The sequence below is a fragment of the Calypte anna genome, chromosome 5A (assembly GCF_003957555.1).
Source record: "Calypte anna isolate BGI_N300 chromosome 5A, bCalAnn1_v1.p, whole genome shotgun sequence".
NCBI classification, from domain to species: domain Eukaryota; kingdom Metazoa; phylum Chordata; class Aves; order Apodiformes; family Trochilidae; genus Calypte; species Calypte anna.
In genome coordinates this window covers 79,148-93,862 of record NC_044251.1, presented here as the reverse complement: position 1 = coordinate 93,862, position 14,715 = coordinate 79,148, and the positions used below count along the sequence as shown (strand labels likewise).

Sequence of the window (14,715 nt, the reverse complement as noted above, 5' to 3'; positions counted from 1 at the left end):
GCTAATCTCTTCCAGTACAGCATCCACACTGCATACACTCAAAGTGTGTTTGCCCACCAGAGTCATGACCTAATGCCAGCAGTGCCCTGGGCATCATGCATGCACCTCACATCCTTCCTCACAGGGCAGGAGTGCACCAATAGTGCCTGACCTGCCAGTCTTGTGATCTGCCTTAGACTAAACTTTCAGACTATTTGGTTCACTACTACTTCAAGTGACACAAATTTGAACAAGGATCCTGTAACAACAGAGAGTTCAGGTCTCTCAGCACTCTACATCTCCTCCAGTTATTCAAAAAATGGAGTCAAGCTTAGTAAATGCCACAGAGGAAACTGGCATTATCAGAGCAAACTATCTAAGATAACATTTAAGTATTTGAGAATTAAATGCAAATAAAGAGATTCAAAGGGGGAAGGCCTGAAGGTTAAAATTATGCTAGCTCAAGGACATCACATTCCTACATCACAGTAATAATAATTTCTGCTTTGGGCTAATCACAGTAAAATTTGCAACATGACCAGCTTGTCAGGAAAGACAAAGGAAGAGTAGGCTAAAAGAATGCAGCTGAAAAAAACAAACTTGCCTTGGATTTCAGTAAGACTTGTGCTCAAAGGCAAACTCATTGCAGCTTGCAAAAATCTTTAGATTTTTCAGCTGCCACATTAAAAATTAATAATTTCCTCAGTTGAGAGAAGTGACAATTGAACCAAATGATAAAGACTTCATCTCTTCTTAGCATCTTATAACCTGAGTCAATTACACCCAAGAAAGTGTTTACAATGAAACCTGAAGCTTGTTCACCAGGGACACTCAAAGGTTACTTTTGCTAGGGAAGGCAAACACCAGGAGCAGGATGGACAAATCAGTAGCTTTAAGATAATACAAATGCTACAGTTATGGTTCTTGGCCTGTGCTACAGGAAACAACACTAAAACCCCACACTTCTCCTTTCCCAGCCAAAGATAAAACAACAGGTGTACGACCCACTAGAAATACATTGCTAAAGACCTCTGCAGCATTGAGTCTCCTGAAGACAAATCTCCAGGATGCTGGTGGCCCAGATTAGAGGCAGCACAAGTCCCTGACCCTCCCCAATGTAACTTCCATCAACAGAGTGATACACAGACCCCACCTGGAAAGAATAACCATCAACAGTTAAGTGGTGCTGACAAAGATCCAGGGTCTAGCAGCTCTAATAGGTTTATCTTGTTTACAGAAAGGGTTTCTCTACAGTGGGTATAGCAGCCAAACAAAGGCAGGATGGCAGAGAAAAGCAAAGCAGCGTGTAGCTACAAGACTGAATGCAAACTAAAAAAAAGCAGAACTTCCTGAGAAACTCCAAGATATTTCTCTAATCATGGCAGCAACTTCGACTCAAAATTACTCCCAATGTCTTGTTTCACACACAATTGATCTATGGTCTTTTGCAGTTTCTCTCCCCACACACACAGCCAGTGCTCCAGTACCTGGCATCTTCACCCTGCTCTGCTCCTGCCTTGAAGCTTCAGTGCCTGGAGGGCCCACACACTCTATAACCAAGTTCTTCAGCTCTCTGTCAGTGTCTCATTAGTCAATGCTGCATAAAGAGAAGCTTCAAAAGCCTGCATTGTTAACACAAATCCTGCACCTCCTGCATTAAGACCCTCTTACCTAACCATTAAAAAATAAACTCACACACGTATATTTCTACTGGAGCCCTCCTTCCCTCCGGTTCTCTACCATTTTTATCCACTTACATAACTAAAACACTACCTTCTTTCAGGACTTACTACTTAACCACCAAGCCACTAATTGGCTTTTTAACAACCAGGAACTTTTTTACAACTCCACATGTGGAAACCTTCATCTTCCTGCTTTGCCTCACTTCTCTGTTTCCCTCCTCTCCTTTTTAGAATCTTATGCTCCCCTGATTCTGATTCTCATTCACCTTAAATCTATTTTACTACCCTCCTACAAAGCTCCATTCACTTTTAATCCTTTTCTATACCTGAAGTCTCCAGATCGCTCATTTCCTTTAAAATATTTTAGCTCTACCTAAACCAAAAAAACTTCCCATTGTCTCAGCAGCTGACATCTCTGCTGAAAAAGAAGAAAACGCAAAGTTGCCTAAACAACAAAATCTGTAAGATCACAATCCTGTTTTATTCTTTTTCAAATGATCTTATGGGTGCCTAAAAGCATTTCTCACACAAAGCTTGTTACACACCATGTTGATCTTTTTCTCAGGATGTGGAAAATGTTCTTTCAAGCCCAAAAAGCATCAGACTCTGGCTTTCTAGTTATGACTTAGCATGCATCAAGGCTTCCCAGACTGTAGGTTGAAAACTCAAAGACGTCCATCAGGGATGCTTCCAGTTCAGACATACTTCTAATTTTGACAATAAAGGACAAAACCTATCTCACAAGCAGCAGTAGCAATCTTCATTTCTGCACTTGAACAAGAAAAATTTTCTGCATTGAATTAAGATGAATGGCTAGATCTAAAATGCTGAGCCTGCAGGATTCAAGATGCTCTTTTGTTACCAGACTTTTCAATTCTTTGGCTTTTGCTTTCCCTGAAATGCCTCTTACTGCACCAAGCAGATAAAAGTACCTATTGCATTCATAGCATTGGCCCTATAGAAAAGGAACACAGGAAGTTATCTTTATCCAGACAGACCAAGGCACATGAGCAATGAGGGAGAATCCCCACAAATTCTTGAGGTCCAGGAAGGCCTCTCAGCACAGGAACTCTAGAAGTTCCCCTTCCATAACAACAGAATTACTGTGCTAGGCTGGGCCTAAAAGCTCAATTTATCCTTCAACAAAAACAAGCCCCCTCTAGCCCCATCCACCCAGCACATCCTCTAACTTATTTAACCAGTCCCACAGCTAAGGGGTTACTTCAAATCCTTTCTATAACATCTGGAAACCAGCAATTCTACATCTGGAAGCAAGCAATTGGCCACTCCTCCAACTTCAGTAGAACACTTTGCAGAAGTAGAGCCTCGGGGGAATTCTTGCTTGCAGAGGAAGATGAACACTCCCCAGAGGTTTCAGTTTATTAAAAGGAAAATATTTTTTAGATGCAGATCAGCACACAGAGAAAAGTAGATACAACATCTTGAGACAATGCCATAATCAGTTATTGGGTTCCAATTTCTATCATGAAGGTACAAGCATTTTTGTGCACTATTCAAGTGCCCTCAGCACCCCACCTTCACTCTTGACTATCAGCAGTTTGTTACCAGCAGTGTTTTAGCAAGCCTCATGTAAACATAGATTGACAGGTTTAACACAGATTCATCCACAAAAGCTAAAGATTTGACAGTTTACAGCTACCCACCTTCCCCTACCACTTGCTTCCCCCTTATTAACCATGTAAGCAGGCTAAGGACATACCTATTACACAGCTTCACATACCACACACCAGCTATTACTGCAAATGCTGCTGGAACAGCCCAGGCTGAAGTTTGACACAGTTCCAGAGCAGATTTACTTCTTGTCCTGCCACCCCCACTGCAGAGCTAGTAATATCTGGCATCATAAAAACTAGGTGGTAACTGCTTGTGCTGCTACAGTTAAACATTAGGGTTGGAAAAGCAATGGCAGACGTGGACTGCACAGCTGAAAAACATTCAGCATATCCTAAAACCACAATGCCTCAGCATTTATGGTAACCAGTTTAGGACTCAAAAGGGACAGAGGTTGCAGAGAAATTGTCAAATGGCACTAAGTGACAACAAGCAAACTTTCTTCTGTCCTGATGTCACAACTTTTCCCATGAGACTAGGAACAGATCCAAACTTTTCCCAAATGATTGGCTTAAGTAGATTAAAGAGGAAGGACTCAGCAGTAGAAGGAAGCTTCTTATGGATCCAGACAAGTCTGTATCTTCAACCTAGCAGGCAGCAGTCATCAAAGGACACCAGGATGCTGATGAGTCTGAATCTGGACTTAAGTTCACAAATAATTTCCCTTGGAAAAAAAAAACAAAACCCCATGCCATTCATCATCCCTCCTGCTTCCTTCTACAATGAAGCTCCTACCAGTTTCCATCTTTCTCATTCTAACCCAAACAACTGAGTTGGACCAAACGACTCAAGTTTTTTCCTAGAGCAGGTTATTTTCCTGCTTCTAACCATGGCTGAGAATTGAAAGTTCCTTAATGTTAGGAATGTGTGATACCAGTCTTGCCAGGAGTAAAGTTCAGGCACTGGATAAGAACCCAGGATTCAGAAGATTTCATCAGCTCTTCTCCCACTTCCCATTCTCTGAAACCAAAATGTGGTAGGTGGTAAAAATCCTCTCCCACACCTTTAAATGCTTCACTATGAACTTACTGCCCTCAGACTCTGTTCCTATATTGCTTTTTTTGGGTTGTTTTTTTGGTTTTTTTTTGAGGAGAGGGGAATGTTCAGACTAAACAGATCAAATTTCAGAGTTCAACAAAGATTTATACAGAATTTGGTATATTTAGAGCAAGATACAGAAGCCAAATAAGCTTTCCAAAGTTACATAGATCCATAACATGCACACAGGCAAGATTTTAAACTTTCTCTGAGCACAGGAAATGACAAGAAGTATGGAATATATCCAGACACAAGCTCTGTGATGAGTTGTTCACCTTTCTTGTTTAAATGAAACAAAAGTTTTTTGCTTCAGCTTGCCTACTCTTCCCTATGATTATGAGCCTATGAAAACTCTCACAAGCAGCATCTCTCTCTGCATTTTAATATTTTTTTCCCTTTTCAAGTTATTTGAAGCTGAATACTATAGAAGGCACAGCGATCTCTTCAAGCTCTGAAATGTATTTCCTCAAACTGAGGGCAGTCATCTTTACCAAATAGAAATAACGTGACAAAAAATGGAAATGGGGCACAAAGATGGATCTCAGCCTATTCAACACAACAACAGCATAATGGGAATTCCAGCTCACAGTCATTTATATTAACCAGTAGAACATCACACATTTCTCATAGCACAGTAGTGAATATAAGTCTACTCACATGCAGGTCCTTTGGATTTGCTGAGCCAGCCTAGGACAGACAAAGGGAAAATTCAGGATTGCTTTAATTCATCCTTCAACCATTAGAACTGGTTAATATTTCACAAGTTGTGTGGCTTCTTGAAATCCCTATTACTCCCTTCATGCCAGCTGCTTAAACAACACTGTCTGGATCAATGTAATAATAGAGTGATTGTTATTACTATTTGAACAGTCTAATTCTGGATCCATCTGCACCTGCTTCCTAGGCACTTCTGCTGCCTGGCCATTATTCTGCAGGTCCTCACCATGCTCTTCCATACTATTCTGCTCTTACTAAGCTCTCCAAGAGCACTGGAAAGAAGAAATGCACCTGAATGGCTCCTCCTTGCCATGGACAAATTCACAACTCTCTGGGCTGACCCTGCTTCACCTACACGAAGCATGCAGGTTAGAATCAAGATCCTCTGTTCACGCATAACACCTCCACACACCTCTGTCTGGCCATCCAGTGTTACAGCATCCTTGTCTTCATGACCATTCAGTTTATCCCAAGCTGTATAAACATATTCCATTCAGATGCATAATTAGAGACCAAAAAAATCTCTGCTTTGCACAGATCCCCAAAGAACAGGAACAAGTCTGAATCTGCTCAATGACTGAAGTGTGCTCTAACATGCTGTTCTATGCAATGCAAACAAATACCACTGGTATCAAAGAGCTTCTATGTAGAATAACCTTGGCACTGAAAAGACCTTAGAGCACCAAGCAGCAGACTGGCTGCATTTGCGTCAGAGACAACACACAGGAATGAAGTCATTTCAGTTAATTCAAGCTCAATTTATCACTTTAATGGAAATCCTAAAAATTAAAGAGTTAGCTTTACAGCACTTCACATGTGATCAGTCAATAAAAATCAGGCTGTGTCTAGATTTAAATGGACTTAGGTTCATCCAGCCTGCATTATTAAAGGTTAATATTTAATCTCTCTCCCTTATAGGTATTGATATTTGCTTAACTCAGAATGTTTAATACTTTCACCAACAACTTTATTTGCATTTTCTAGGACCAGGTGATGCTATTATAGCAATAATAAAAAAAAACCAACCTATATTTGGATAGATTTCTGTCAGAGCTGGTTATGAATCCAAAAGATGTTATACCATTTGGAACACTAATGACACGAAGCTTTTTTCAGAGTATTTTACAGACTACATGTTGAAATTTAATGAACAACTTATGATCCAGAGTCATCCTTCTAAAAATAGCCTGGTCAGAGAGAAAGACCAACATTAATGATACAAACATAAGGTCTTTGAGAACTTGGGAGTAATCTTAAGGGCCAGAGATGGGAGAGAGCAAAAATTAAAAATAATAAAAACAACAACAACAGAAACCACCACCAACAACAAAACACAAAAACCCCCAAACTCCACCCCCCCACTCCCCCAAAAAACACTGAAGAATAGAGAAGCATTATTTGTACAAAAGCAGACAAAATGGTTGTTACTGCTCCTCTCCAATGCCTAAAAAACTCCCCATCTCTATCTATGAAGCACCCCAGATTTCAGCTACATTTCACATAAACCTTAAAAAAACAGAAGAAAAAGATGAAGAACTCCACATTTACAGTCCTTGCTTACCAAGTCTCCTCACCTGCTCATTTCCTTCATTTTCCCAAACTGATCTTGGAGAACTTGCCAGATGGGAAAAAAGGACAAGCAATAAAGCTCAAAAACTATTTCTGAGCAGCACAGAAGTTTCCATAAATCTTCCTTCTTTGACACAGCTTCATATCTTGCCCATCACCCAATGCTGCATTAGTTATGTGCTAAAATACGTGCAGCAGTTATTTTTATATTCACTGATATCTCCCAGTTTCCCCAAATTCTGAAGTGTGTCTAATGACTAAACAACTCGCCTTACTCATCTCATGGAACTTCAGGATATTTGGACAGATTGCTTGAGACTAAGTGCTGAAGATTTTTCTTTAAAATCCATGTATAAATAAAATCTATGCATTATCAGAGGACAGAGCAGATGCTTGCTGACTGGAAATAAGTCTATCCTCTGTATTAATGAGGTAGCAAAGAGAATCCATTCCTGCCCAGAACATGAATATATGTCTAAGCCTCCCGGAACTCAAGCAATAGCATTTCTAAACAGCAGAAGTATCACAATACAATATATATCATATGCTTTTAAGCACATGAATCAAAAAAGCTCTGCTTTGTCACTCAGAGCTGAGCCAGCCATTGTCTCCATGTTTGTCTTTTATGAGAACATTCTTCAGCTTTGTAGCAATTGTGAGCATGTCACATTGCCACAGCATTCAAGATAAGCATTACCATCAAGAGATTTAATACAATCTCCTGCTGCATGTTAACACTGCTTTGCTCTGCCCATTCCAAATTATTTTGCTTATGTAAAGTAATAAAGTGAGGATGGTGGGCTGGCTGGGGGACAAAGATGAGGGAAAGATGATTTTTCAAGTGCCTTGCCATTATTCTTTGTTTCTCCATCTGTCCCTCTATTCCTCAGCTGACTTGCTCATTAATGTTAGTCATGGCTGGCAGGCTGCTGCAGGTGCAGCTCTCTGGGACCATGACACATCACTGAGCACCCCCATCCCTTCCAGCAATTGGCAGATGGGTTGCTACCTCCCAGTCTAAGAAAATAGGTACATGGAAGCACTCCTCAATGAGCCCCTCCCACAAGATTTTTTTTCGCTGTAGATCTTGCCCTCTGCTACGATCTTGGGCTGCCCTACACACACACTCACTTTCTCACTTCCCCTGTAGGAAATGGTTCATGCCAAGCCACTGTAATCCTATTTAACTGATGATCTGTCTTGATCAGTTTACCACAGCTTGATTTCAGGTCCTGAAGCAGAAGGCACACAGGAAGGGAAAAAATGCAGAACCACTCCTGGGTCTTTTGACATGCTTAACTAGTGCTTTTGTTATGTGACTAGATGAATCAAACATGATACTAAAAAGGCTTGCCTAGGCTGTGGCTGCCTTTCCCCACCCAGCAGCCCCGTGTAGCACAAGGCATTTGCATACTGATTACAGACTCAATAGGAAGGTGCTGCAGTGTGTAATTGGAGTTGCAGCTGGGGTTGGTACACTCCAGCCCCAAGCTGGGAGGCGTATCTGAGAGGCCTACATCTGAAACGAGACAGAGAATAATATCAATAACACCAAGACTGGGAAAAAAACAAGGATAGACCAGATCCAAAAAGACTTTGTCTCTTCCCCACTCTCACTATATGCTTTGCCAATTTGTCATTCTCTTGTAGCATCCCAATCCCTCACTACCTACAAAATCAAAATCAGGCCAGGATGACAAGTCTGGGATACCTGATTTTAGCAGCCTCTCTCTTCTAACGTGAAAAGGCAGAGATACTAAAAGGAGATTAACTTCTCCTTCAGCAGTTTTCAGCACTAGCAGACTTTTCTGTACAACTTCACCTCTGTTTTGAGGGCATCTGGCAACCAACATTTATACCACTCTACCACACAGATGACACTCTGAGCTTCACTGGTACTGCGGAGTATTGGTCATGGGATATTTTCAGGTGGCACATGTCAAATAAAGAGGACTTTTACAAATTATGTTGAGAACCAGCATTCTGTTTTCAAAGGCAAATTACTGTTCTACATTGCAACAGCTGCTGACATCAATTCTACATCCCTTTTTGAACTCATTTTCTATGTTCTGTGCACAAGCACAAAGTTATACCTCCCACCCCATGACATTTATGACCAAGCATCTCTTTACAGACAAAAACTACACCACAGCTGTGGTGAAAGGCATATTTCAGGGGCTGCTGACAAGCACATGTACTACCTCTTGTGAGTATCCAGTATGTTTTCTTTTTCCACTGATTTCTAAGAGGCAGATCCCCTTAACTCTGTTGACATTCTACATGTCATCCCACTGCACTGCTGTTAAGATTATTCACAATTGTGCATGAGATAAATAGAGAAGTTACAAAGGGGAAAGCAAAAATTCAAGCTGCAAAGATGATCTGCTAGAACGGTGCCATTAGCAGGTGCTAAGGTGTAAGACAGCACACAAGGAACTGCTGAATGGATCCTTCAGCTGTGGGAAGAACCAGAGAGTCTGTGCTTCCAAAACTACTTCACATGATGAGCAGTGACTAGAGGGCACACAGATAAGATTGTGTACATGAGAATCACAGAATTGTTTTGATTGGAAAAGACCTTTTGGAGCACCAAGTGCAACCATTAACCTAGCTGAGTAGAGTCCACTGAGAAACCATGTCCCTAAGTACTATGTCTAACACATTAAGGAATGGTGATTCAACGACCTTCCTGGGTAGCCTGTTTCCAGTGTTTTATAACCTTTTCAGTAAAGAGTTTCTCCTAATATCTTATCTAAACCTCCATTCAACCAAATATTTCACTTATCTGAAATGTGGCCCATGCTCTTGAGACAGTGCAGGGCCACCAGCTGCAGTGAAAGGATGAAAATGGAGATAGGAAAAAAGTAGGGAAAATCAAAATGACAAGCTAAAGGACAAGGAACTATTTATTAATATGCAAGACTTGTTCAGTTCAGAATCTGCCCTCTCTGCTTAACAAGTAGCAATGTTTGGGGTTTTTTTCTGGAGTACAGGAAGATGTGTACAAGTGCAGCCACCACCACCTTCCCCATAAAAATAAGGCCACTTCAATATTTAGACATCTCCTCCTCCCTGAAATATATGCAAAGGTTTCACTCACCTGTGGCCTGTGTTTCCAAGATAAAGGTACTGAAGATAACTAGCAAAACAAATAACCCATGGCTAGTCAAGGCAAGAGACAATCCTGTGTTGCTCTTTGGTGCTACCATTCCATGGCACATCTTTTAGCCACCAGAATTCCTTTTCAAAAAATTCCCAAAAGATCTGGTCGGTCAGGAACACCTCAGGTCTACAAAAACAAAGACAAAGAAAGAAACAGTAATTATTGAGTAAAACACCTACAACATCTGGGGAGGGGAGGAAAAAGAAATTCAGAAATTAACAAGTCTGACCTTTTGCATGTTCTAGCATTAGGAAAATTAACAAGTATTCATAGCTCACAAGGAAACAGGAACAGAAAAAGTGATCTTACACACAGAAAATACTATGACACATTATAGGCAGACAGACACATTATAGTGAGATGAGAACTTTCCACTCACCCTCTAGTATTTCAGGTGTGAAGACTGCCTAGCTTACAATTACTTACACCTTTCAAGACAACCCCAGAGGACACAGCATCTGGATAATTTGTTTCAAAATAACTTCAAGAGTGTCGGCCTTCCTACCTTCCCACTACCTTTCAGGTCTCCAAGACACAGCAGACTGTACTAGACAGCTAAGACAAATAAATCAAATACTTCTTCAGCCACCTGGAGAGGAACAGCAAACCTGGGAGGCAGTCAGCAGGCAGGCAAACACACTCATGAGGAAGAATGTCAAGCAGCTTGCAAACTTCAAGTATAATGTTCTGAAAATAGTAATTAAAATTGCAGGATGTGACACTGCTCATACCTGAGGACTGAGGGATTCAGCCTGTAGCGTATCAGGCACTGTCACAGCGAACACACAAAGCCCAGCTGGGAAATTAAGAAAGCATAAAGCTGAATCCCTATTTTTTAATGAGGGAAAAAGACCCAGCAGAACATGCTCCACTGACCTAATATGGTAACTTTGGATATGGAAGAATAAGGATATCATGCGTAACTTCAGTGCTCATGAAAGAAAGTTGGGACTAAAAATTTGTGTGTACTGGTATTATAAAGGAGAAGGGAGACAACTGAGATGAAGACAACTAGGTCAGTGATGAACTAAAGAAAATGCCCCCCAAAAAACACCAACACTCAAACAAAATACACAGAGACACATTGCAACACCTGTGCACTTCTAGCCTGCTATTCCTTACACAAATCTCTACAGCTCTTGGATATAAAAATGCAGACATTAATGTTTCTTTACCTACAGCCACAGGAACACTTTTAATTTTGAGAGAAACTCCACTCAGCCATAGCTTCTTTAGTTAAATAGATGTTCATACTGAAGAAGGATTTTGTGGTGGGGTTTCCCATAGAAATCCAAAATTTCTGGATTACTCTTAACACATTTGAGAGATTCAGAGACTCTTTCCTACCCCCTGAGAACAGATAGGAGAGCTGGGTTAGTGTTCCTATTCATTAGGAAAGTCAGGATGAGTTTCAGAACCTTAGGTACTTCTGAGATAAAGTCAACACACTAGTGTTGATCACAGAACCAAGAAACAGCCACAACTCAAATCTCCAGTTACTCAGGCAAAAAAGAAGCTGCGTTATATGGGAGGAAAGAAGTAAATTTGTTGTTAAACCTGGAAGTCATCCTAGTGAGAAGAGGTGTTCTTCAGATTCATGTCACTGCTTTGCTTGTATTTGCTTCATGGAAGGGCTGTCTTTTAAGTCAATTAATCTCTACCAAAAAAGAATTCCTTGTCTGCACACACCCCTCCCTACCTTGAAATGTCATTTCAAAGTGACATTTAAACTGCCATGTGACAAGTCTGGAGCTGATACCACAATAAACTGGGTCTGTCCCTTTTGTTTCTTGCTTCATTCAGAGGGAGTTAAGTGAAGTTATACCACTCAACCCTGTAGAAGAGCCTATAGATTTCTCATGTCTTCACAGACAAGAAGCCAACGCTTTGTTCACCAAACTCCTACCATGCAGAAAGGAGCACAGACGCTGCCATTCATCTGCTAGATTTTCTTCAGCAACAATTAGACCACCAAACTAAAAAATACCCCTCTGTGAAGAAAGCCAAGCCAGCCAGTCTGTACATCTGCTCCCTATTCTCAAGTCAGGTCTCTGATTATACAACTGGAAGAAGCCAGATTCTGGCTTGTACTCCAGGCCATCAGGTGGCTGCTTTCTTCTAGGAGTCACTGCTTAACACTGAATTACAGCTGTGACAAAGCGATGCACCACCTTCAGCAAATGGCCCTTCTGATTAGATCAAGACAGGTCTGTCCTCCCTGTTCCAATTTAATGAAGCTCCATTAGTATAACAAACTCTGCAAGTCTTGCCAGGGTGTCTTTTAAGCGTGGCCTTTCCTGCCCTTGGAACAGAGCTTGTTGGGTGACATACTAGCAGCCAGGAGAGTTAGGGAAGAGGGCACACAATTATCACAGAATTTGCTGAGCCACCTGAAGTGTGCTACCTTGCCCAAGAGGTTTTTCTCCTCCTAAAGGTTGTAAGTTCAATTCTCGTCTCTGAACAACAACCAAGTTGGAGATACCTAAACTAAGCCTATCTACTGGGGGAATTAATTATTGCTTATTCTCAGTTCACTAACAGATTGCTCTAAAGCACAGCACTGTGTCTCTTCTTTCTTCTGAAGTCACCCACGGTTTTTCCATCTCGTCTAGGCTACTAAGTCACTTGAGCCCCAGGTTATCAGGAATCCTGTCTGATGGAAGCACAAGGCTGCCCACAAGGAATGCTGTAAATTGCTGCTGCTAGGCCTCCAGGAACATCCCACTAAGCTGATTTAGTTCAGTGTGGGATTTGAAGGAGACACAAAGGCAGCAAAACCATTTAGTGAAAGATAGCATCGATAAACCCCTCAATTGTTAGGAGACAATGAGCACAGGTACCGCCTGCAAGGAACCTCCCCAGGCTGCAGACAAGTTACAAAACTTGTTCCCAGCCTTGACTTTTTCTTAGCAAAATTAGAAGAAAGAGATTCTGGCTGGATAAGAAAGCATCCTTCTTCCCAGAGGGGAGCTAGTGGTTGGGAAGTTATTTAGACAGACATCCAATTCTCTTAAAGTTGGCTGTTGTTTTAGCACATTCCTTAGACCTACAGCTCAGGGGGAAGCAGCTTTCATAACTCTTCAGCCCTGCACCTCCAAAAGTTAAGTCAAGTGCACTGCAGAGCACACACTTTTGTCAGAGACACAGTCAGGGAGATAGCTTAACAATTCATGGGTTCATGTGAATCAAAGCAATCCCCTGTTTGCACACAGCATTAAGGAACAGGATGGTTTCTTTATTGGATCCTGGAAACAATGAGGCAGAAGCCACCAGCAGCATGACTATATGGAGCAAGGACACTTCAGACTCATCTCACATGGCACAGCCTAGGCTGAAGGATTGTAGGAGGATTAAGTTTAACAGAGATGTTTCCAAAGATAATATTTAGTATAGCCAGCAGTTCTCATGAATACAGCAAGGAGGGGAGATTAAGAGAACATCACTAGGTGGTTTTTTATTGTGATGTTCACAATGTGTGTGATTTTATTTTGATGCTCATTTTGAAAAACACCTACTAAATACAGACAAGAAAATAAACCTAATATACTAATAAACCATCCCCTATGGCCCCAAAGTTAATAGCCTCATACCATCTCTGTGAATGTTACCAATTTCTCCCAGGCTGCAGCTATTCCGTGCTCTTTCTTTTCTTCAATTCTAGTCAACATGCCATCTTACCAGTGATGCTTCAGCACCAGTTCCCCCCTCACTGCAAGACCAGCCCTACGCATACATCAAACAGCAGTTCACTTCTACATAAACTCTATGAAATAGGAATCTGCTTGCACTGAAATCATGCAGACTTTCTCTGCTTGATTTTAAACCACAGTCAGCCACTTCCAAAGATCACTCATTCATATATGGCAAGAGCTTTTCCCAAGATAAGCTGTGTGTGGACCTCTGCCATTTATCTTCTAGTCCTTTAGAAGCTGCCAACTCATATCCCTTGATCTAAGACACCTTTGCAAGCATACATACATTTCCCCAAGATTATGAATAAATTTCCTCAATTTTCCCTATTTTGTCACAGAAGGCCTTCTAAGTACTTAGGAGTACTGTTCTTTGAATTGTAATATGCTCAGGACATGAAAGAGAACCAGATTTGGGTAGTGCACCAAGGACATGGAATGTCAGAGGGGTGGGCTGGACAGTCTGAGGCTCTCCAGTTGTTCAAGATGCCTGGCACAGCTTCTGTCCTATGGCACTGCTGCTGGAAAACAGGTTTGCAACCTGAATTCTCCAGTTTGTTTGGAGAAATGTTCAGTATGTTTGGAATGCTACTGGCTTGCTTTTAAATACTTGAAATTTGCCAGAAGAAAATTCGTTATCCTCATGCACATCAGAAATCTCTATTTTCTCTCCATAGTTTCCCCCTCACAGAAATTGTTTGCTATCACTTGAATGCACACAAAAATGGTTTTAGCAGCAGCATGAATGATGGGTGTGCACAGCATACTTTTTGAAAGACTAAGCACAAGGACTATTCTCACCTCATGGTCATGCTGCAGGAGGAACCTAAGGTGAACACATTGGTTCAAAGGATTTTATTCTCACTCCTAATTGCTAAGTTTTTCGTATGCTTTTTTTGTCTGCTTTCAATGAGCAGCTAAGCTTTAAAACAGAAAAGTATTAATCACTGTAGGAAAACCAATACCTTACAACTGGAAAAGTCCCACTAGCCTGAAATGAATAAACCTCTAAGATTCACCAATTTACATAGCTTATTCCCCAGACTCCTCCTCTCTCTATCATATCACAGTCTAAAGTCCTGTTTGCATCTAGATCATGCTTGTGCACCCCTCCCTTGCTTGCCTCCTTATCTCACCCAACATTCCAGGAGAAGTCATCCTAAGGTTAGCCAAGCATATTCTTCTGTGAGCTGAAGGCAGGGACCACTTCCTTCCTCCATCTATTTCCCTTCCAGTTGGGTGCAAT

The 14,715-nt window shown here is 41.3% G+C and overlaps 1 protein-coding gene across 3 annotated transcripts in view; it reads right to left on the bottom strand.

Moving 5' to 3' along the window:
• SUSD6 (sushi domain containing 6) overlaps nt 1-14,715 on the bottom strand; it is an 82,988-nt gene that overhangs the window by 39,061 nt on the left and 29,212 nt on the right. For 2 of the 3 annotated variants that reach the window (XM_030451989.1, XM_030451990.1), the window contains 2 exons: nt 9,718-9,906; nt 4,989-5,018 (listed from right to left, as the gene is read on the bottom strand). In XM_030451989.1, the coding sequence (XP_030307849.1) occupies nt 4,989-5,018; nt 9,718-9,838 (151 nt within the window). In that variant the 5' untranslated portion in view covers nt 9,839-9,906. The remainder of the gene's footprint in view (nt 1-4,988; nt 5,019-9,717; nt 9,907-14,715) is intronic. The other variant, XM_030451991.1, reaches the window with a different exon arrangement.